The 23,614-nt window shown below is 49.5% G+C and overlaps 1 protein-coding gene across 5 annotated transcripts in view; it reads right to left on the bottom strand.

Moving 5' to 3' along the window:
- Window positions 1-23,614, bottom strand: part of nr2c2 (nuclear receptor subfamily 2, group C, member 2) — a 413,970-nt gene that overhangs the window by 35,605 nt on the left and 354,751 nt on the right. For all 5 annotated transcript variants that reach the window (XM_038810866.1, XM_038810865.1, XM_038810869.1 and 2 more), the window contains one exon: window positions 19,659-19,760. In XM_038810866.1, the coding sequence (XP_038666794.1) occupies window positions 19,659-19,760 (102 nt within the window). The remainder of the gene's footprint in view (window positions 1-19,658; window positions 19,761-23,614) is intronic.

Genomic DNA, 23,614 nt, shown 5'->3' with positions numbered 1-23,614 from the left:
CTCGGCACAACATCGAGGGCCGAAGGGCCTGTTCTGTGCTGTACTGTTCTATGTTCTATATGAGGGCGCCTCCATCCGCCCCACACCGACCGCTCCTTCACTGCCCATTTCCTAACTATTGTAATGTTTTCTGCCTAATAATAGCTTTGCAAGTTCAATAACGCTAATGCTAACTAACACCCCCCCCCCCCCCCCCCCCCCCCCCCCACGATCCCTCTCCAAGAACACCCTCCCTTACCCGGGCAAAAGGCAGAAGAGCAGAGCGGAGCTAATGATTGGCTGTTCCGGAGAGATTTGCATACGTGCAGTGCGGTCAGCGTAATTTGAAGGTGTACCTGTGCAAGAGACCCGAGGTGTTCGAGCGAAGGCAAGGATCAGCAGAGGGCAGCAGAGCGGAGCTACTGATTGGCTGTTCTGGGGAGATTTGCATCTGTGCAGTGCGGTCAGCGTAATTTGAAGGTGGTTTGTGAAGGGGCTGTTGTCAAGTGACAGTTAAACCCGAAACACTTCCTCAGTGTTTCCCTCCCTACCCCCTCCACTAACCAAAAAAAAAACAACCGTGGTTGTCGGGAAGATAAGTTTATCTCTTTAAAAATTTACCTTGAAGGGTGACATCACAGCAAAGCAGTGACCTGATTGGCTGGTAAAGCAAGTGCTCCAAATAGCAGTTGCTGGGAGAAATTTAACTCTTCGTGTGTTGGTAAGTATTGTGATTGGTAAGTAAAATCTTTATTCCTTTCACTTATTAATTATTTGATACTATAATTGTAATCAGTTAAGGTAAAGGGTAAAAACGGTAGGAGATCCCAGACCCGTGTTATGCTCCTCGTGCGCAATGTGGGAGTTCAGGGACGCGGCCGATGCCCCTGACTCCTTCATGTGCAGGAAGTGTGTCCAGCTGCAGCTCCTGTTAGACCGCATGACGGCTCTGGAGCTGCGGATGGACTCACTTTGGCGCATCAGCGATGCTGAGGAGGTCGTGGATAGTACGTTGAGTGAGTTGGTCACACCGCAGATTAGAATTGGTGACGGAGACAGGGAATGGGTGACCAAAAGGCAGAGAAAGAGCAGGAAGGCAGTGCAGGTGTCCCCTGCGGTCATCTCCCTCCAAAACAGGTATACCGTTTTGGATACTGTTGGGGGAGATGACTCACCAGGGGAAGGCAGTAGTAGCCAGGCTCATGGCACCGTGGCTGGCTCTGCTGCACAGAAGGGTGGGAAAAAGACTGGCACGGCTATAGTCATAGGGGATTCAATTGTAAGGGGAGTAGACAGGCGTTTCTGTGGTCGAAAATGAGACTCACGAATGGTATGTTGCCTCCCGGGTGCTCGGGTCAGGGATGTTTCCGATCGGCTGCAGGACATACTGAAGGGGGAGGGTGAACAGCCAGTTGTCGTGGTGCATATAGGCACCAACGATATAGGTAAAAAAAAGGATGAGGTCCTACAATCAGAATTTAGGGAGTTAGGAGATAAGTTAAAAAGTAGAACCTCAAAGGTAATAATCTCAGGATTGCTACCAGTGCCACGGGACAGTCAGAGTAGAAATTCAAGAATAGTCAGAATGTATACGTGGCTTGAGAGATGATGCAGGAGGGAGGGGTTCAGATTTTTGGGACATTGGAACCGGTTCTGGGGGCAGTGGGACCATTACAAACCGGATGGCCTACACCTGGGCAGGACTGGAACCCATGTCCTAGGGGGTGCTTTTGCTAACACTGTTGGGTAGGTTTTAAACTAATTGGCAGGGGGATGGGAACCAAATGAGGAGGTTAGTGGACAGTAAGGAGGTAGCAACTAAAGCCAGTAAGGTACGAGACAATAAACTCATTGTGACTCAGGGGAAGAGTAGACAGGGAAGAGATGATGAACGCAAAGGGACAGGTGGTTTGAGGTGCATTTGTTTTAATGCGAGAAGTGTAGCAGGTAAGGCAGATGAACTTAGGGCTTGGATCAGTACCTGGGAATATGATGTTATTAGTATTACTGGGACTTGGCTGAGGGAAGGGCAGGACTGGCAACTGAATATCCCAGGGTATAGATGCTTCAGGAGGGATTGAGAGGGAGGTAGAGGGGTGGAGGAGTTGCATTGCTCGTCAGAGATGATGTCACAGCTGTGATTAAGGAGGGCACGATGGAGGATTCGGGCAGTGAGGCAATATGGGTGGAGCTGAGAAATAGGAAGGGTGCAGTAGCATTGTTGGGACTTTACCACAGGCCTCCCAAAAGCGAGCATGAAGTAGAGGTACAAATATGGAAAAATGTAGGAGCAACAGGGTGGTTGTGATGGGAGATTTTAACTTCCCCAACATTGAATGGGATTCGTGTAGTGTTGGAGGCATAGATGGAGCAGAGTTTGTAAGGAGCATCCAGGAGAGTTTTTTTTAGAGCAGTATGTAAATAGTCCAACTCGGGAAAGGGCCATACTGGACCTGGTATTGGGGAATGATCCCGGCCAGGTGGTTGATGTTTCAGTCGGTGATTACTTTGGGAATAGCGATCACAATTCCATAAGTTTTAGAATACTCATGGACAAGGACAAGAGTGGTCTGAAAGGAAGTGTGCTAAATTGGGGAAAGGCAGAGTATAACAAAATTCGGCAGGAGCTAGGGTATGTGGATTGGGAGCAGCTGTTTAAGGGTAAATCCACATTTGAAATGTGGGAGTCTTTTAAGGAATGGTTGATCCATATCTCCACTCCCAGTATAGAATGAGCTCTAATCTCCACTCCCAGGATAGAATGGGAATATGATGTTATTAGTATTACTGGGACTTGGCTGAGGGAAGGGCAGGACCCAAGTTACAACCCAATCTCCACACCCAGTATAGAATGGGTTCTGTATTGTAGACATGTTCCTGTGAAAATGAAAGATAGAAATGGCAAGACTAGGGAACCATGGATGACGGGTGAAATTGTGAGACTAGCTAAGATGAAAAAGGAAGCATACATAGGATCGAGGCAACTCAAAACTGATGAAGCTTTGGAGGAATATCGGGAAAGTAGGACGAATCGCAAACGCGCAATAAAGTGGGCTAAAAGGGGTCATGAAATATCTTTGGCTAACAGGATTAAGGAAAATCCCAAAGCCTTTTATTCGTATGTAAAGAGCAAGAGGGTAACTAGAGAAAGGATAGGCCCAATCAAAGACAAAATTTATGCGTGGACTCAGAGGAATTGGGTGAGATTCTTAATGAGTACTTTGCATCGGTATTCACAAAGGAGAGGGACAAGACAAATGTTGAGGCTAGGGATGGATGTTTAAATACTCTAGGTCAAGTTGTCATACAGAAGGGGGACGTTTTGGGTATTCTAAAAGACATTAAGGTGGGCAAGTCCCCAGGACCGGATGGGATCTATCCCAGGTTACTGAGGGAAGCGAGGGTCGAAATAGCTGGGGATTTAACAGATATCTTTGCAGCATCCTTGAGCACGGGTGAGGTCCCGGAGTACTGGAGAATTGCTAATGTTGTCCCTTTGTTTAAGAAGGGTAGCAGGGATAATCCAGGGAATTATAGACCTGTGAGCTTGACGTCAGTGGTAGGCAAACTGTTGGAGAAGATACTGAGGGATAGGATCTATTCACATCTGGAAGAAAATAGCATGGTTTTGTGCAGGGAAAGTCATGTCTTACAAACCTAATAGAATTCTTTGAGGAAGTGACAAAGTTAATTGATGAGGGAAGGGCTGCAGATGTCATATACATGGACTTTAGTAAGGGGTTTGATAATGTTTCCCATGGCTGGTTGATGGAAAAAGTGAAGTCATATGGGGTTCAGGGTGTACTAGCTAGATGGATAAAGAACTGGCTGGGCAACAGGAGACAGAGAGTAATGGTTGAAGGGAGTGTCTCAAAATGGAGAAAGGTGACTAGTGGTGTTCCATAGGGATCCGTGCTCGGACCACTGTTGTTTGTGATCTACATAAATGACCTGGAGGAAGGTATAGGTGGTCTGATTACCAAGTTTGCAGATGATACTAAGATTGGTGGAGTTGCAGAGGAGGACTGTCAGAGAATACAACAAAATATAGATAGATTGGAGAGTTGGGCAGAGAAATGGCAGATGGAGTTCAATCCAGGCAAATGCGAGGTGATGCATTTTGGAAGATCAAATTCAGGGGCCTCACGGTAGCATGGTGGTTAGCATCAATGCTTCACAGCTCCAGGGTCCCAGGTTCGATTCCCGGCTGGGTCACTGTCTGTGCGGAGTCTGCACGTCCTCCCCGTGTGTGCGTGGGTTTCCTCCGGGTGCTCCGGTTTCCTCCCACAGTCCAAAGATGTGCGGGTTAGGTGGATTGGCCATGCTAAATTGCCCGTAGTGTAAGGTTAATGGGGGGATTGTTGGGTTACGGGTATACGGGTTACGTGGGTTTAAGTAGGGTGATCATTGTTTGGCACAACATCGAGGGCCGAAGGGCCTGTTCTGTGCTGTACTGTTCTATAATTCTAAGAGCGGACTATATGGTCAATGGAAGGGTCTTGGGGAAAATTGATGCACAGAGAGATCTGGGAGTTCAGGTCCATTGTACCCTGAAGGTGGCAACGCAGGTGGATAGAGTGGTCAAGAAGGCATACAGCATGCCTGCCTTCATCGGAAGGTGTATTGAGTACAAGAGTTGGCAGGTCATGATACAGTTGTATAGGACTTTGGTTCGGCCACATTTGGAATACTGCGTGCAGTTCTGGTCGCCACATTACCAGAAGGATCTGGATGCTTTGGAGAGGGTGCAGAGGAGGTTCACCAGGATGTTGCCTGGTATGGAGGGTGCTGTCTATGAAGAAAGGTTGAGTAGATTAGGATTGTTTTCGTTGGAAAGACGGAGGTTGAGGGGGGACCTGATTGAGGTCTACAAAATTATGAGAGGTATGGACAGGGTGGATAGCAACAAGCTTTTCCGAAGAGTGGGGGTGTCAGTTACCAGGGGTCACGATTTCAAGGTGAGAGGGGAAAAGTTTAAGGGAGATGTGCGTGGAAGGTTTTTTACGCAGAGGGTGGTGGGTGCCTGGAACGCTTTACCAGCGGAGGTGGTAGAGGCGGGCACGATAGCATCATTTAAGATGCATCTGGACAGGTATATGAATGGACGGGAACAGAGGGAAGTAGACCTGGGAAAATAGGAGACAGGTTTAGATAAAGGATCTGGATCGGCATAGGCTGGGAGGGCCGTATGGGAGAACCCCATGCGACTTCACTTTTTCCATCAACCTGCCATGGGAAACCTTATCAAACGCCTTACTAAAGTCCATGTATATGACATCTACAGCCCTTCCCTCATCAATTAACTTTGTCACTTCCTCGGGTCACTACAGGATCTGTAGTCCAGCAACTAAGGTAGACGATAGTCAGGACGCCAAAGCACGTAGTGATGCAGTGGGGAAGGTAACAATGACACAGGAAAGTACTTGCAGGCAAGGAGGTGGGTTGAAGTGTGTATACTTTAATGCAAGAAGCATCAGGAATAAGGTGGGTGAACTTAAGGCATGGATCGGTACTTGGGAGTACGATGTGGTGGCCATCACGGAAACTTGGATAGAAGAGGGGCAGAAATGATTGTTGGAGGTCCCTGGTTATAGATGTTTCAACAAGATTAGGGAGGATGGTAAAAGGGGTGGGGGGGGTGGCATTGTTAATTAGAGATAGTATAACAGCTGCAGAAAGGCAGTTCGAGGGGGATCTGCCTACTGAGGTAATATGGGTTGAAGTTAGAAATAGGAAAGGAGCAGTCACCTTGTTGGGAGTTTTCTATAGGCCCCCCAATAGCAGCAGAGATGTGGAGGAACAGATTGGGAAACAGATTTTGGAAAGGTGCAGAAGTCACAGGGTAGTAGTCATGGGTGACTTCAACTTCCCAAACATTGAGTGGAAACTCTTTAGATCAAATAGTTTGGATGGGGTAGTGTTTGTGCAGTGTGTCCAGGAAGCTTTTCTAACACAGTATGTAGATTGTCCGACCAGAGGGGAGGCCATATTGGATTTAGTACTTGGCAATGAACCAGGGCAGGTGATAGATTTGTTAGTGGGGGAGCATTTTGGAGGAAGTGACCACAATTCTGTGACTTTCACTTTAGTTATGGAGAGGGATAGGTGCGTGCAAAAGGGCAAGGTTTATAATTGGGGGAAGGGTAAATACAATGCTGTCAGACAAGAATTGAAGTGCAGAAGTTGGGAACATACGCTGTCAGGGAAGGACACAAGTGAAATGTGGAACTTGTTCAAGGAACAGGTACTGCGTGTCTTTGATATGTATGTCCCTGTTAGGCAGGGAAGAGATGGTCGAGTGAGGGAACCATGGTTGACAAGAGAGGTTGAATGTCTTGTTAAGAGGAAGAAGGAGACTTATGTAAGGCTGAAGAAACAAGGTTCAGACAGGGCGCTGGAGGGATACAAGATAGCCAGGAGAGAACTGAAGAAAGGGATTAGGAGAGCTAAGAGAGGGCATGAAAAATCTTTGGCGGGTAGGATCAAGGAAAACCCCAAGGCCTTTTACACATATGTGAGAAATATGAGAATGACTAGAGCGAGGGTAGGTCCGATTAAGGACAATAGCGGGAGATTGTGTATTGAGTCTGAAGAGATAGGAGAGGTCTTGAACAAGTATTTTTCGTCAGTATTTACAAACGAGAGGGGCCATATTGTTGGAGAGGACAGCGTGAAGCAGACTGATAAGCTTGAGGAGATACTTGTCAGGAAGGAAGATGTGTTGCGCGTTTTGAAAAACTTGAGGATAGACAAGTCCCCCGGGCCTGACGGGATATATCCAAGGATTCTATGGGAAGCAAGAAATGAAATTGCAGAGCCGTTGGCAATGATCTTTTCGTCCTCGCTGTCAACAGGGGTGGTACCAGAGGATTGGAGAGTGGCGAATGTCGTGCCCCTGTTCAAAAAAGGGAATAGGGATAACCCTGGGAATTATAGGCCAGTTAGTCTTACTTCGGTGGTAGGCAAAGTAATGGAAAGGGTACTGAGGGATGGGATTTCTGAGCATCTGGAAAGGCATTGCTTGATTAGGGATAGTCAGCACGGATTTGTGAGGGGTAGGTCTTGCCTTACAAGTCTTATTGACTTCTTTGAGGAGGTGACCAAGCATGTGGATGAAGGTAAAGCAGTGGATGTAGTGTACATGGATTTTAGTAAGGCATTTGATAAAATTCCCCATGGTAGGTTTATGCAGAAAATAAGGAGGCATGGGATAGTGGGAAATTTGGCCAGTTGGATAACAAACTGGCTAACCGATAGAAGACAGAGAGTGGTGGTGGATGGCAAATATTCAGCCTGGAGCCCAGTTATCAGTGGCGTACCGCAGGGATCAGTTCTGGGTCCTCTGCTGTTTGTGATTTTCATTAACGACTTGGATGAGGGAGTTGAAGGGTGGGTCAGTAAATTTGCAGATGATACGAAGATTGGTGGCATTGTGGATAGTGAGGAGGGCTGTTGTCGGCTTCAAAGAGACATAGATAGAATGCAGAGCTGGGCTGAGAATTGGCAGATGGAGTTTAACCCTGACAAGTTTGGGAGTTTGCACGTCCTCCCCCTGTGTGCGTGGGTTTCCTCCGGGTGTTCCGGTTTCCTCCCACAGTCCAAAGATGTGCAGGTTAGGTGGATTGGCCATGCTAAATTGCCCGTAGTGTCCTAATAAAAGTAAGGTTAAGGGGGGGGTTGTTGGGTTACGGGTATAGGGTGGATACGTGGGTTTGAGTAGGGTGATCATGGCTCGGCACAACATTGAGGGCCGAAGGGCCTGTTCTGTGCTGTACTGTTCTATGTTCTAAGTGTGAGGTTGTCCATTTTGGAAGGACAAATATGAATGCGGAATACAGGGTTAATAGTAGGGTTCTTGGCAATGTGGAGGAGCAGAGAGATCTTGGGGTCTATGTTCATAGATCTTTGAAAGTTGCCACTCAAGTGGATAGAGCTGTGAAGAAGGCCTATGGTGTGCTAGCGTTCATTAGCAGAGGGATTGAATTTAAGAGCCGTGAGGTGATGATGCAGCTGTACAAAACCTTGGTCAGGCCACATTTGGAGTACTGTGTGCAGTTCTGGTCACCTCATTTTAGGAAGGATGTGGAAGCTTTGGAAAAGGTGCAAAGGAGATTTACCAGGATGTTGCCTGGAATGGAGAGTAGGTCATACGAGGAAAGGTTGAGGGTGCTAGGCCTTTTCTCATTAGAACGGAGAAGGATGAGGGGCGACTTGATAGAGGTTTATAAGATGATTAGGGGAATAGATAGAGTAGACAGTCAGAGACTTTTTCCCCGGGTGGAACACACCATTACAAGGGTACATAAATTTAAGATAAATGGTGGAAGATATAGAGGGGATGTCAGAGGTAGTTCTTTACCCAGAGAGTAGTGGGGGCATGGAATGCACTGCCTGTGGAAGTAGTTGAGTCGGAAAAGTTAGGGACCTTCAAGCGGCTATTGGATAGGTACATGGATTAGGGTAGAATAATGGAGTGTAGGTTAACTTCTTAAGGGCAGCATGGTAGCATTGTGGATAGCACAATTGCTTCACAGCTCCAGGGTCCCAAGTTTGATTTCGACTTGGGTTGTTGTCTGTGTGGAGTCTGCACATCCTCCCCGTGACTGCGTGGGTTTCCTCCAGGTACTCTGGTTTCCTCCCACAGTCCAAAGATGTGCAGGTTGGGTGGATTGGCCATGAAAAATTGTCCAAAATTCTATGATTATCCTAGGACAAAAGTTCGGCGCAACATCGTGGGCCGAAGGGCCTGTTCTGTGCTGTATTTCTCTATCTGTCTATCTCAGTTCTGGTCGCCACATTACCAGAAGGATGTGGATGCTTTGGAGAGGGTGCAGAGGAGGTTCACCAGGATGTTGCCTGGTATGGAGGGTGCTAGCTATGAAGAAAGGTTGAGTAGATTAGGATTGTTTTCGTTGGAAAGACGGAGGTTGACCGGGGACCTGATTGAGGTCTACAAAATTATGAGAGGTATGGACATGGTGGATAGCAACAAACTTTTCCCAAGAGTGGGGATGTCAGTTACAAGGGGTCACGATTTCAAGGTGAGAGGGGGAAAGTTTAAGGGTGATGTGCGTGGAACGTTTTTTACGCAGAGGCTGGTGGGTGCCTGGAACGCTTTACCAGCGGAGGTGGTAGAGGAGGGCACGATAGCATCATTTAAGAGGCATCTAGACAGGCATATGAACAGGCGGGAACAGAGGGAAGTAGACCTTGGAAAATAGGAGACAGGTTTAGATAAAGGATCTGGATCGGCGCAGGCTGGGAGGGCCGAAGGGCCTGTTCCTGTGCTGTAATTTTCTTTCTTTTGTTCTTTGTTTCAGACTGTTCCTACATTCCCGCTATTCTTCCAAAGCTTTGTCTGTCTTCAGTCACCTAGACCTTATGTATGCTTCCTTTTTCCTCTTAGCTCGTCTCACAATTTCACCTGTCACCCATGGTTCCTTAATCTTGCCATTTCTATCCCTCATTTTCACAGGGACATGTCTGTCCTGCACTCTAACCAACCTCTCTTTAAGAGCCTCCCACATATCAAATGTGGATTTACCTTCAAATAGCTTCTCCCAATCCACATTCCCCAGCTCCTGCCGAATTTTGGTATAGTTAGCCTTCCCCCAATTTAGCTCTTCCTTTAGGACCACTCTCGTCTTTGTCCATGAGTATTCTAAAACTTACGGAATTGTGATCACTATTCCCAAAGTAATCCCCTACTGAATCTTCAACCACCTGGCTGGGCTCATTTCCCAACACCAGGTCCAGTATGGCCCCTTCCCGAGTTGGACTATTTACATACTGCTCTAAAAAACTCTCCTGGATGCTCCTTACAATTCTGCTCCATCTAGACCTCTAACACTAAGTGTATCCCAGTCAATGTCGGGAAAATTAAAATCTCCTATCACCACCACCTGTTGCTCCTACATCTTTCCATAATCTGTTTACATATTTGTACCTCTATCTCATACTCGCTGTTGGGAGGTCTGTAGTACAGCCCCAACATTGTTACCGCACCCGTCCTATTTCTGAGCTCTGCCCCTATCGCCTGACTGCTTGTGTCCTCTATAGTAGCCTCCTTCAGCACAGCTGTGATATCCTCTCCGACCAGTAATGCAACTCCTCCATCCCTTTTACCTCCCTCTCTATCCCACCTGAAGCATCAATATCCTGGGATATTTAGTTGCCAATCATGCCCTTCCCTCAACCAAGTCTCAGGAATAGCAATAACATCCCAGGTACTAATCCAAACCCTAAGTTCATCTGCCTTACCTACTGCACTTCTTGCAATAAAACAAATGCACCTCAGACCTCCAGTCCGTTTGCGTTCATCATCTGCTCCCTGTCTACTCTTCCTCGAGACTTTTTCCTCGGGTGGAACAAACCATCACAAGGGGACATAAATTTAAGGTGAATGGTGGAAGATATAGGGGGGATGTCAGAGGTAGGTTCTTTACCCAGAGAGTAGTGCCTGTGGAAGTAGTTGAGTCGGAAACATTAGGGACCTTCAAGCGGCTATTGGATTACAGTAGAATGCTGGGGTGTAGATTGATTTGTTCTTAATCTAGGACAAACGATCGGCACAACATTATGGCTCAAAGGGCCTGTGCTGTGCTGTATTTTCTATGTTCTATGTAAGCAGTGTCACCGCCGCCACATGGAGCCCGGTTGGTGGTCTCCCAGGCCCCTCAGGTTGTTGCGGGGCAGCGGAGACTGGAGGGGACAAAGGAACTTCCACCAGCTCAGGGCCGGGCTCAGGATTCCCGCCTCCCTCTGGAGCCCGGTCGGTGGTCTCTCTGGGCCTCTCAGGTTCTTCCAGGGAGGCGGCGTCCCGAGATGTGGCTGCGACCTTTGAGCTGGTCTGAACTGGCGCCGGGACAGCGGTCGGTACCGGGCCTAAGTCTTGGATGGCCCGGTCCAACCGCCATGCCGCCGCTTTGCCTTTTTTGATTTCTGCTGTTCTAGCGGAGGCTGCCTCTTTTCCCCACCAGCAGCCATGGTGTTATCGGGGGCCAGCTGCTGGGCAGATGGTAGAGGAGAGGAGGGCAGTGCCAGCCGCAGCCACCATGGAGGTGGTGTTGGCGGCGGCAGTGGGTTGGGCAGTTACAGCCCTCTGTGGGCATGGCACCGCATGCCATCCGCTGACCAAAACACCTTGTGGTCCTCCCCTTGATGGGAGACCACAAAACATCCCTCCGTGACCTCCTCCCGGGTCAGGCGGATGAAACCCTGACGCCAGAAGGAGTGTACATGGCGGAGGGAGGGGTCCCAAGCGTCAGCGGCGCCACCCCGGACCTGATCTCCCCCAGTAGGTTGAGATGGGGGAGGAGGAGCTCGGTGGGGAGGTAGGGCGGGTCATCAATTAAGTCACCCCTGAACCTTTGTTGTTCCTAGGAAAATAACCACTGTACGGGTGGCGTCTGCTGTGGACCTGTTGCAGCGGTAGGCGAACTGTAGTGGATCAAGGCAATCTGGGAGACTGGAGTTGATTCGTGCCATGAATAACCTTTCGAAGCACTTCATGATGATGGATGTCAGAGCCACTGGATGATTGTCATTAAGGCACTGCTTGACTTTATTTTTGGTACAAGGATGATGGTTGTCTTCTTGAAGCAGATGGAGACCTCAGATTGTTGTAAAGAGAGGCTGAAGTTGTCTGCGAATACCCCCATCAGCTGATCCGCGCAAGACCTGAGTGCTCGTCCGGGTACCCTATCCAGGCCAGTGGCTTTCCGTGGGTTGACTTTCGAGAAGGCTGCTCTGACATCTGCAGTGGTGATCTCACTTACAAGTTCATCCGCGGCTTCTGGGGTGGAGGGCTCGCTCTCGCTGACCTCTCGCTCAAAGCGGACATAGAATGCGTTGAGCTCATCAGGAAGAACATAGAACATAGAACAGTACAGCACAGAACATAGAACATAGAACAGTACAGCACAGAACAGGCCCAGGGGGGGTGCGTTGGAGCTGACGATTTTACATGCCTTCATCTTGTAGCCCGTTATGTCTTGCAGACCTTGCCATAGACTGCGGGGATCCGTGTGGCTAGCCAGGGACTCGAGCAAGAGATGAAATTGCAGAGCCATTAGTAATGATCTTTTCGTCCTCATGTGAAATGAAATGAAATGAAAATCGCTTATTGTCACGAGTAGGCTTCAATGAAGTTACTGTGAAAAGCCCCTAGTCGCCACATTCCGGCGCCTGTCCGGGGAGGCTGGTACGGGAATCGAACCGTGCTGCTGGCCTGCTTGGTCTGCTTTAAAAGCCAGCAGTTTAGCCTGGTGAGCTAAACCAGCCCCTGTCAACAGGGGATTGGAGGAGGAGCTCGGTAGGGAGGTAGGGCGGGTCACCAATTAAGTCACCCCCCAACCTCAAGGAAAATAACCACAACCTATCCAATCTCTCCTTCTAGCCCTGGCAACATTCTTGTAAACCTCCTTTGCACTCTCTCCAGAGCAATAATGTCCTTCCTGTAATGCGGTGACCAGAACTGTACACAATATTCCAGTTGTGGCCCCCCAATGTTTTATACAATTCCAATATTATATCCTTACTTTTATATTCTACACCTTGCCAATGAAGGAGAGCATTCCATAAGTTTTCTTTTTTTTTAATAAACAATTTTATTGAGGTAGTTTTTGGCTTTATAAACAGTTACAGACATCATCAGAAAGGAAGCAAAAAAGGCAAAAATGTGCAAACATCCACGTACTTTCAATACTTCCATCGTACCGTATTGCACAAGCCCGCTCCCCTCCCACCCGTACTACCCGCCATATTTTCCCTCCTACTCTACTCTACCCCCCCCCTCCCCCCACCCCCCACCCCCCTGCACTCTCCCGCAAAGAAGTCAATAAATGGTTGCCACCTCCGGGTGAACCCCTGCACAGATCCCCTCAAGGCGAACCTAATTTTTTCCATCCCCAGGAAACTTGACATGTCCGCAAGCCACCACTCAGTCTTCGGGGGCTTTGAGTCCATCCACGCCAATAATATTCGTCGCCGGGCTATCAGGGAAGCAAAGGCCAGCACATCGGCCGCTTTCTCCCCCTGGACGCCCGGGTCTTCCGAAACCCCAAAAATTGCCACCCCTGGACTCATCACCACCCTTGTTTTTAGCACCTGGGACATGACCCCCGCAAATCCCTCCCAGTACCCCCTCAGCTCAGGGCATGCCCAAAACATGTGCACATGGTTCGCTGGTCCTCCCGCGCACCTAGCGCATTTGTCCTCTATCCCGAAAAATTTGCTCATCCGAGCCACCGCCATATGGGCCCGGTGAACGACCTTAAATTGGATCAGCCCGAGCCTAGCACATGTCGCGGTCGAGTTTACCCTACTCAGGGCCTCTGCCCACAGCCCATCCTCCATTTCCCCGCCTAGCTCCTCCTCCCATTTAAGTTTCAGTTCCTCTGTCTGGGACCCTTCCTCCCTCATGAGCACCTTATAAATACCCGAGACTCTACCCTCCCCTTCGTCCCTCCCAGAGACTATTCTGTCTAGGATCCCCATTGGCGGGAGGCGCGGGAAAGATGGGACCTGTCTACGAACAAAGTCCCGCAACTGTAGGTATCTAAAATCATTTCCCCTTACCAACCCAAATTTCTCCTCCAAGCTCCTCAAACTCGCGAAGCTCCCTTCCAGGAACATATCACCCACCCTTCCCGCCCCTGCTCGCCGCCATACTCAGAACCCCCCATCCATACTGCCGGGGGCAAACCGATGGTTGTCGCAGATTGGCACCCAGACAGACGCCCCCATCTCCCCCACATGCCTCCTCCACTGGCCCCATATCCGCAGGGTCGCCACCACTACCGGGCTGGTGGTGTACTTGGCCGGCGGCAGCGGTACAGGAGCCGTGACCAGGGCTTCCAAACTGGAGCCCCTGCACGAAGCCACCTCCACCCGCTCCCAAATAGACCCCGTACCCACCATCCACTTCCTTATCATAGCGATGTTGGCCGCCCAGTAATAATTGACCAGACTCGGCAAAGCCAGCCCTCCCTCGCTGCGGTTCCTCTCCAACATCGCCTTCTTCACCCGCGGAGACTTTCCCGCCCAGACAAAGCTCATGATCAGCCCGTTAACTCTTTTGAAGAAGGACTGTGGGATAAAGATCGGGAGGCACTGAAAAATAAACAAAAATCGAGGGAGGATTGTCATCTTTACAGTCTGCACCCTCCCTGCCAGCGACAGCGGGAGTGCATCCCATCTCCGAAACTCTCCCTTCATTTGCTCCACCACCCTTGCCAAATTTAACTTATGCAGCCTGCCCCAGTCTCGTGCCACCTGGATTGCCAAATACCGGAAATTTTCCTCAACTAACGGTAGCCCTCTCAATCTGTTCTCCTGGCCCCTTGCCTGTACCACAAACATTTCACTCTTGACCGTATTTAATTTGTATCCTGAGAACTGGCCGAACTCCCTCAGCATTCCCAGTATAGTTCCCATCCCGGCCACTGGGTCCGACACGTACAGGAGCAGGTCGTCTGCATAAAGAGAAACCCTGTGTTCAACCCCGCCCCTCACCATCCCCTTCCAACCCTCTGCGGCTCTCAGCGCAATCGCCAGCGGCTCTATGGCCAGCGCAAACAGCAGCGGGGAGAGCGGGCAGCCCTGCCTGGTCCCTCGGTACAACCTAAAGTACTCCGACACTTCTCTGTTGGTCCTGACGCTGGCCCTCGGGGCCTGATATAATAATTTGATCCAATCCACCAATCCCTCCCCGAACCCAAACCGTCCGAGCACCTCCCATAGATATTCCCACTCCACCCGGTCAAAGGCCTTCTCGGCGTCCATAGCCACCACTACCTTCACCTCTCTACCCGCCGGGGGCATCATTATCACATTGAGCAATCTCCTCAGATTGGCCGCCAGCTGCCTACCTTTCACGAAACCCGTTTGATCCTCCCCAATCACCTCCGGTACACAGTCCTCCATTCTACCCGCCAGTACCTTTGCCAGGAGCTTGGCATCTACATTAATCAGGGAGATTGGCCTGTAGGACCCGCACACCTCCGGGTCTTTACCCCGCTTTAATATCAGAGATATGGTGGCTTGTGACATCGTCGGCGGCAGGGTCCCTCTGTCCCTTGCCTCATTGAAAACCCTCGCCAAGACCGGGCCCACCAGCTCCGAGAACTTCCTATAAAACTCTACTGGGTATCCATCCGGCCCCGGGGACTTCCCCGACTGCATGGCCTTTAGGCCCCCCAATACCTCCTCTACTCTAATCGGGGCCCCCAGCTCTTCCACTCGCCCCCCCCCAACTGTTGGGAATGTTAACCCATCCAGAAACATTTTCATCCCCTCCGGTTCTTCTGGCGGCTCCGAAGTATACAGCTTACGATAGAAGTCCCGGAATACCCTATTCAATTCTGCCGGATCCTCCACTTTGTGCCCCCCCCTCGTCCCTCACTCTACCTATTTCCCTGGCCGCCTCCCTCCTCCTAAGTTGCTGCGCTAACAGTCTGCTAGCCTTTTCCCCATACTCGTACACCACTCCCCTCGCCTTCCTAAGCTGTTCCACGGCCCTGCTCGTGGATAGTGCCCCCAGTTCCGCCTGTAGCCTCTGCCTCTCCCTGAGTAAAACCTTCCCCGGGGTCGGTGCTCTTCATCTATCCGGCCCATTTCCCTGACCAATCTATCCATCTCTGCCCGGTCTGCCTTGGCTCTGTGGGCCCCAATTGAAATCAGCTCCCCCCGCACTACTGCCTTTAGCGCCTCCCACATGGTCGCTGCTGAGACCTCCCCAGTGTCATTCACCTGCAGGTAATTTTTTATACATTTCCGAAGCCTCTCGCAGATCCCCTCCTCCGACAGCAGTCCCACATCTAGCCTCCATTGCGGGCGTTGATAACTCGCTCCCCCGAACTGCAGGTCCACCCAATGCGGGGCATGGTCTGAAATGGTAATTGCTGAGTATTCCGTGTTCTTTACCTCCCCCATACAGTCCCTGCTTAGCACAAAGAAATCTATCCTGGAATATACTTTGTGGACGTGCGAGTAAAACGAGTAGCCCCCTTCCTGTTGGCTGTCCCTCTCTCCAGGGGTCCACTGCCCCCATTTGCTCCATAAACCCTTTCAGCTCCCTTGCCATTGCTGAGAGTCTACCCGTTCTGGGACACGACCGATCCAAAGTTGGGTCAAGGACCATGTTAAAGTCCCCTCCCATTATTAGCCTGCGAGAATCCAAGTCCGGGATCTTCCCCAGCACTCTTTTAATGAAGTCCACGTCATCCCAGTTCGGGGCATATATATTCACCAGCACCACTCTTCTCCCCTCCAGCCTGCCCCGTACCATCAGGTATCTGCCCCCCCTGTCTGCGGATATGCCCTCTGCCTCAAATTGCACGCGCTTGTTGATCATGATTGCCACCCCTCTGGACTTCGAGTCCAAGTCCGAGTGGAAGACCTGGCTAATCCAGCCCTTCCTTAGCCTGGTCTGGTCTGACACTTTCAGATGTGTCTCCTGCAACATAATTACGTCCGCCCTCAGGGCCCGCAAGTGCGCGAACACCCGCGCCCTCTTAACCGGCCCATTCAGTCCCTTGACGTTCCAGGTGATCAGCCTGGTCGGGGGGCACATCCCACCCCCCCCACCCCGCTGGTCAGCCATAGCCTTTCTCGGGCCGGCCCCTGACCCGTGCGTCGCGCCCTTCCTGGCCCGCCCTATAGCTGCCTCCACCCTCGACCTCCTTTCCAGTGCCTATTTCAAGTCCCTCTCCCGTCAGCAGAACAACCCCCCCCCCCCCCCTCCCCTAACCCCATCCCTCGATACCCCCACCCCTGCCATCTACTGGCTGTAACTTCCCCCCCCATCTGACTTCCTTGACTAGCCAATCTGCTAGCCCGGTGACTCAACACTCCGGCGCCTTCCTGTCCCATTCCCCTTGTTTCCCCGCCCTCCTCCCCACCCACTGGGGCAAGCCGGCTCCAGTGTCTTCCGCGTGCTGCACAAAAAGCCCAAACAGGAAGAAAAAAAAAAAAGGGAAAAAACATAGAAAAAAGAGAAAAAGCACATAAATGTCCATGAACAAAGGAAAGAGTCTCAAATGTTCCGCTTGGCCCCTTTGGCCCAGCAAACCGTTGAGCAGCAGTCCAGGCACATTCGGCGTTCCTCCCCACAGAAATCCTCGGGCCCTAACTCGCGTCCTTGGGGCCTCCTTTCGGGACCAGCCCCAGGTCCCTCACAAAAACCATCGCTTCTTCGGATCGGAAAAGTAGTGGTGTTGACCCTGGTGCGTGACCCATAGTCGAGCTGGGAACAGCAGACCAAACTTCACGTGCTTCTTGAACAGCACCTCCTTGACATTCTTAAAGGCTGCTCGCCGCCGAGCCACCTCCTGGCTTAGGTCCTGATAGATGCGGAGAACACTGTTATTCCACGTGCTGCTCCTGGCGCTCTTTGCCCACTGCAGCACCCGCTCCTTGTCCACGAACCTGTGGAACCTAATCACCATCGGGCGGGGGGGTCCGCCCAGCCGCCCCTGCCTTGCCTGCACCCTGTGTGCCCCCTCCAGCTCCAGCGGTCGCGGAAAGGCTTCGGCCCCCATCAGCTGCTTCAGCAGGTCTGCTACAAACGCTGCAGCATCAGCTCCCTCCGCCCCCTCCGGGAGGCCGACCATCCTCAGATTGTTCCTGCGGACTCTATTCTCCAGCTCCTCCACTCTGTCCAGCAGTCTTCTCTGCCGCTCTTTCAGGCCGTCCACTTCTAGCGCTGCAATCGTTTGCGCATCCGCCTGCTCCTCCACCGCTTCTCCCAGCTCCTTAACTTTAACATCCTGGGCGTCCAGCCTCTGATTCAGCTGATCCACCGCTTTCTGGATTGGGTCCAAGCTGTCCCGCTTCAGCGCTTCAAAACTGGACTTCATTACCTGGAGCATGTTATCCAGCGCCAGCTGGATTGCTGAGTCCGGGGTCCGTGTGTCCGCCATCTTAGGTCCCAGGTAATTTTCTTCCGGTCCTTGTCTCTGTCCCTTTTTCTCCTTCTTCTTCTGCCTTCTGGAATCCCGCTGTTCCATATGCCGCAGCCCGCTCCTCAGCACCTTCGCTGCCGCTTTCCTTCGCCCAGCTCCTTCAATTTTACCTCCTGGGCATCTGAAGTGGGTCCAAGCTGTCCCTCCTCAGCAACTCCAAACTTTTTCTTTTTCCCTTTGTCCTGGAGGAAGGAAGGTCCGTGGGTCCGCCATCTTATCCTGCAGGTCAGCTTCCTCCTTTCCTCCGTCTCTCTCTCCTTCCTCCTCACCTGCTGGCCTCCCACACTTTCATCTTCTGCAGCCCGCTCTCCTCTTCTGTTCCCGGCAGCCTTTCTGCCGCCTCCGTGGTCCCGCTATCGCGGGGAAACAGCTGTTCAGGCCCGCCGGAGTGAGAGCCCACCGAATGTGCGGCTCACCCGGACATCGCCGCCACCGGAAGTCTCCATAAGTTTTCTTAACAACCTTGTCTACTTTGAACTGCTGCCTTTAGGGACCTGCGTACTTGTATGCCAAGATCTCTCACATCATCTACCTCTCTTAATATATTCCCATTTATTGTGTGCTCCCGACAACTGTTTGACCTCCCTAAAGGCATGACCTCACACTTTGCAGTGTTAAATTCCATCTGCCACTTTATCGTCCACTCCATAGAGTGATAGACTTGTAGAGTCATACAGCGCAGAAAAGACCCTTCGGCTCATCATATCTGTTCTGGTCAAAAACAACCACCTAACTATTTTAATCCTATTTTCCAGAATGTGGTCCATAGCCTTGGGATCAGAAGTGTACATCTAAATGCTTCTTAAATGATATGAGGGTCATTGCCTCCACCACCTTTTCAGGCGGCGAGTTCCAAACTCCCACCATCCTTTGGTAAAAAGGTTTTTCTTCACATCCCGTCTAAACCGCCTGCCCCTTGCCTTAAATACTTAGAATTAGAACAGTGCAGCACAGAACAGGCCCTTCGGCCCTCAATGTTGTGCCGAGCAATGATCACCCTACTCAAACCCACGTATCCACCCTATACCCGTAACCCAACAACCCCTCCCCAACCTTACTTTTATTAGGACACTACGAGCAATTTAGCATGGCCAATCCACCTAACCCGCACATCTTTGGACTGTGGAAGGAAACCGGAGCACCCGGAGGAAACCCACGCACACACGGGGAGGACGTGCAGACTCCGCACAGACAGTGAACCAGCCGGGAATCAAACCTGGGACCCTGGAGCTGTGAAGCATTTATGCTAACCACCATGCTACCCTGCTGCCCCAAATCTCTACCCTCTGGTCATTTATCCCTCCACCAAGGGGAAACATTTCTTCCTGGCTACTCGATCTATGCCTCTCGTAAGTATGAGCTGATCTAACTAAAAAAGTAGCAGTTATAAGTAAATGGAACTAAGCTTAGCGCTGGGGAATAACAGAGGCATTTGGGGAGATAGGCTCTCAGGATATTAAAGGAAGCAACTCAGGCTGATCAAGCTGTTAAAGCACATTCCGAAACACTTTGCAATGTAAGAAGTCTTACAACACCCAGATTAAAGTTTGCAATGTGTGTCTGCAGGACTCCCTGAAGTCAACGAGCAGTAATTCATGGCAAGCAGGTACATTATAAATAAATAAGCACAGTCAAAAAATAAAAACAAGTGAAGACTGAATGGATGTTGTCATGTGGATTGATGGAAGTGGATTGTGAGAGGCTCCACTCAGATACCTGTAACAGCCCCTGACCGTCCCTCCTGTTGCTTCCTCTCACTCGGCTCCTCCAATGAGGCCACCACACCATCTGGGGAATTCGGCTCCACACTTGGGTAACCTGCAATTGTACAAAATCATGGTTGATAAAAACAGGAAACCAGGTTTAAATACAAGGTGAGAAAATTAGCTAGACAGACTGGGAAATCAAGAATGCTGCCAGGCTATGTCTTCCTCTAGGATTTCAAGGTCCCACATGGGAGACTTATAAAGAAGGAAATGCACATGAACTATAGGGTAATTTGAAAAGGTGTATTCAAAATTGGCTCAGCTGGAGGAGACAGAGGGTGATGACCGATGACTGCTGCAGTGACTGAAAGTCAGTGTCCAGTGATGTACCAGAGGGATCTGTCCTGGGTCCCCTATTGTTTGTATAAAAACGACATGGGTGACTATGCAGGGGCAGGTTTAGCTCACTGGGCTAAATCGCTAGCTTTTAAAGCAGGCCAGCAGCACGGTTCGATTCCCGTACCAGCCTCCCCGGACAGGCGCCGGAATGTGGCGACTGGGGGCTTTTCACAGTAACTTCATTGAAGCCTATTCGTGACAATAAGCGATTTTCTATTCTATATGTGGGGTAGGATCAGTAAGATTTTGGATGACAAAGAGGTTAACAGTGAGGTTGAGTGTCTCGAGTTACAGGAAGATATCGGCGGGATGGTCAAATGGGAAGAAAAGTGATGGATGGAATTTAACCCTGATAAGTATGAGGTAATACACTCTGGAAGGAGTAATGTGACACAGAAATATTTGATGAATGGCATGACACTTGGAAATTCCGAGGAACAAAATGAACTTGGCGTGTTTGGCCATAGATCTCTGAAGGCAGGTTAATAGATGGTAAAAAAAGCATATGTGACATTACCTTTATTAATCCAGGCATACATTACAAAGCAGGGAGGTCATGTTACAGTTGTATAGGTGGACAGGGAATATTCAAGGGTGCCTACTGTGGAGGGATTGACGAGGAGGAAAACGTGGCAGTTTGAGAGGCTGACAACAGGGAGGGCGGTAGGGCAACTGCGTAGAGCAAGAGGGGTGCAATATGAGTTTGGGGAGAAGGCGCGCTGGAGCACCAGCTATGGAAGCAGGCTGCATCCAGGGAAATATTGAAGATACAGACTGGGGCTGGGGGTGTGGTGTCGGAGCCAGGGAAGAGAAATAAGGCATTTGCGGGCTACTACCAGGGAATTTATGAGGCGGACCCAGGGTGAGAGGAGGGGGATGAGGTAAGAGGACCACTTAAATTAATTAAGGAAAAATTGGTGAGTGAGAAATTGGAAATTACACTATTGGATTACGTGTAAAAGTTTAGGGAATGATTAAATAGAGCAGGGGAATTGGCTAGACAACATTTAAATGTTGTACAGCATATGATGAAACAGGTAGCGGAGTTCGTAGTTTTGCCAGTGGAGATAAAGTTTTAGTATTGTTACCAGTGGTCGGTGAACCTTTAAAAGCATGGTTTTGTCGACCTTATCAGATTGAAAGGACATTAAGTGAGGTGAATTTTGTGGTAAGAACGCCAGATATAAGGAAAACTCTCCGAGTTCATGTGAATATGATTAAAGGGTACTTTTAAAGGGAAGGAGAGTAAAAGGAGGAGGTTTTAGTGATTCTAGCACCAATTGAAGAACCAAATCTGGGTGACTCTGAATTTGACATTCCTCAAATTAAATTGGATAACGAGGATGTTCTTAAAAATTGGGATAAATTGTTGTGTTACCTTCCAGAGGAAAAACAAACTGACCTGAAAGAGTTATTGATATCACATGGGCAGGTTTGTGGAGATAAGTTGGGAAGTCCTAAAGTGGCTATACATGATGTAGATGTGGGAAATGCTGTTCCATTCAAACAACATCCACACAGACTTAACCCTTTAAAATTGTCACAGGTTAACAAAGAGATTGAGAGTATGCTTAAAAGTGGCATAATTGAAGTGGGTTGCAGCCAATGGAGCTCACCCATAGTGATGGTACCGAAACCGGACGATTGTGTGTGGACTATAGAAAGGTTAATGCAGTTAAAGAACAAACTCTTATCCTATCCCACGCTTGGAGGACTGTATTGAGATGATGGGACAATCAGCTTTTATCTCCAAACTGGATTTACTTAAAGGTTACTGGCAGGAACCTTTATCTGAAACGGGGAAGGGGATTTCAGCTTTTGTGACTTGAGATGGTATATACCAATTCAAAGTTATGCCATTTGACATGAAAAACATCCCAGCAACATTTCAACGGTTAACTAACAAAGTTGTTTCAGATTACCCAATTGAGCGATATACATAGATGGTCTGGTGATATTTAGTCAGACATGGAAAGAACATTTGAAGCATCTGATGGAGTTCTTCTAAATAGTTGCGCGACCCCCGAGCTGGTTTTGTGAAGGGTAGGTCGTGCCTCACAAACCTCATTGAGTTCTTCGAGAAGGTGACCAAACAGGTGGATGAGAGTAAAACAGTTGGTGTGGTGTATATGGATTTCAGTAAAGCGTTTGATAAGGTTCCCCACGGTAGGCTATTGCAGAAAATACAGAGGCATGGGATTCAGGGTGGTTTAGCAGTTTGGATCAGAAATTGGCTAGCTGATAGAAGACAAAGAGTGGTGGTTGATGGGAAATGCTCTGACTGGTGTCCAGTTACTAGTGGTGTGCCACAAGGATCTGTTTTGGGGCCGTTGCTGTTTGTCATTTTTATAAATGACCTGGAGGAGGGCGTAGAAGGATGGGTGAGTAAATTTGCAGATGACACTAAAGTCGGTGGAGTTGTGGACAGTGCAGAAGGATGTTACAAGTTACAGAGGGACATAAGCTGTAGAGCTGGGCTGACAGGTGGCAAATGGAGTTTAATGCAGAAAAGTGTGAGGTGATTCATTTTGGAAGGAATAACAGGAAGGCAGAGTACTGGGCTAATGGTAAGATTCTTGGTAGTGTGGACGAGCAGAGAGATCTCGGTGTTCATGTCCATAGATCCCTGAAAGTTGCCACCCACGTTGAGAGGGTTGTTAAGAAGGCGTACGGTGTATTAGCTTTTACTGGTAGAGGAATTGAGTTTCGGAGCCATGAGGTCATGTTGCAGTTGTACAAAACTCTGGTGCGGCCGCATTTGGAGTATTGTGTGCAGTTCTGGTCGCCACATTATAGGAAGGATGTGGAAGCATTGGAAAGGGTACAGAGGAAATTTACAAGAATGTTGGCTGGTATGGAGGGAAGATCATATGAGGAAAGGCTGAAGGACTTTAGGCTGTTTTCGTTAGAGAGAAGAAGGTTAAGGGGACTTAATTGAGGCATACAAGATGATCAGATAGGGTGGACATCGAGAGCCTTTTTCCTCAGATGGTGATGTCCAGCACGAGGGGACATAGCTTTAAATTGAGGGGAGATAGATATAGGACAGATGTCAGAGGTAGGTTCTTTACTCAGAGAGTAGTAAGGGCGTGGAATGCCCTGCCTACAACAGTAGTGGACTCGCCAACACTAAACGCATTCAAATGGTCATTGGATAGGCATATGGACGATAAGGGAATAGTGTAGAGGGACTTTAAAAGGGTTTCACAGGACGGTGCAACATCGTGGGCCGAAGGGCCTGTACTGCGCTGTAATGTTCTATGTTCAATCGACTTCAGGCGACAGGTTTGGTGGTAAAGTTAGCCAAAAGTGAATTTGGAAAAGCCCAAGTCACGTACCTTGGCCATAAAATTGGACAGGGATGAATGGTTTCTGGAGATGTGAAAACAAAAGTTATTGGGGAGTTTCCAATACCCTCGACAGAAAGGGAAGTAATCCGATTTCTTGGCATGAGTGTATTTTACCGAAAATTTGTGCTGAATTTTAGCAGCGTGGTTGCTCCACTAATGGACTTGCTGAAGAAGCGTAGCAAATTTCAGTGAACGGCAGAGTGTCAACAGGCATCTA

This window comes from Scyliorhinus canicula, chromosome 11 (assembly GCF_902713615.1).
Source record: "Scyliorhinus canicula chromosome 11, sScyCan1.1, whole genome shotgun sequence".
Taxonomy (NCBI): Eukaryota; Metazoa; Chordata; class Chondrichthyes; order Carcharhiniformes; family Scyliorhinidae; genus Scyliorhinus; species Scyliorhinus canicula.
This window is presented reverse-complemented; position numbering and strand designations above follow the sequence as displayed.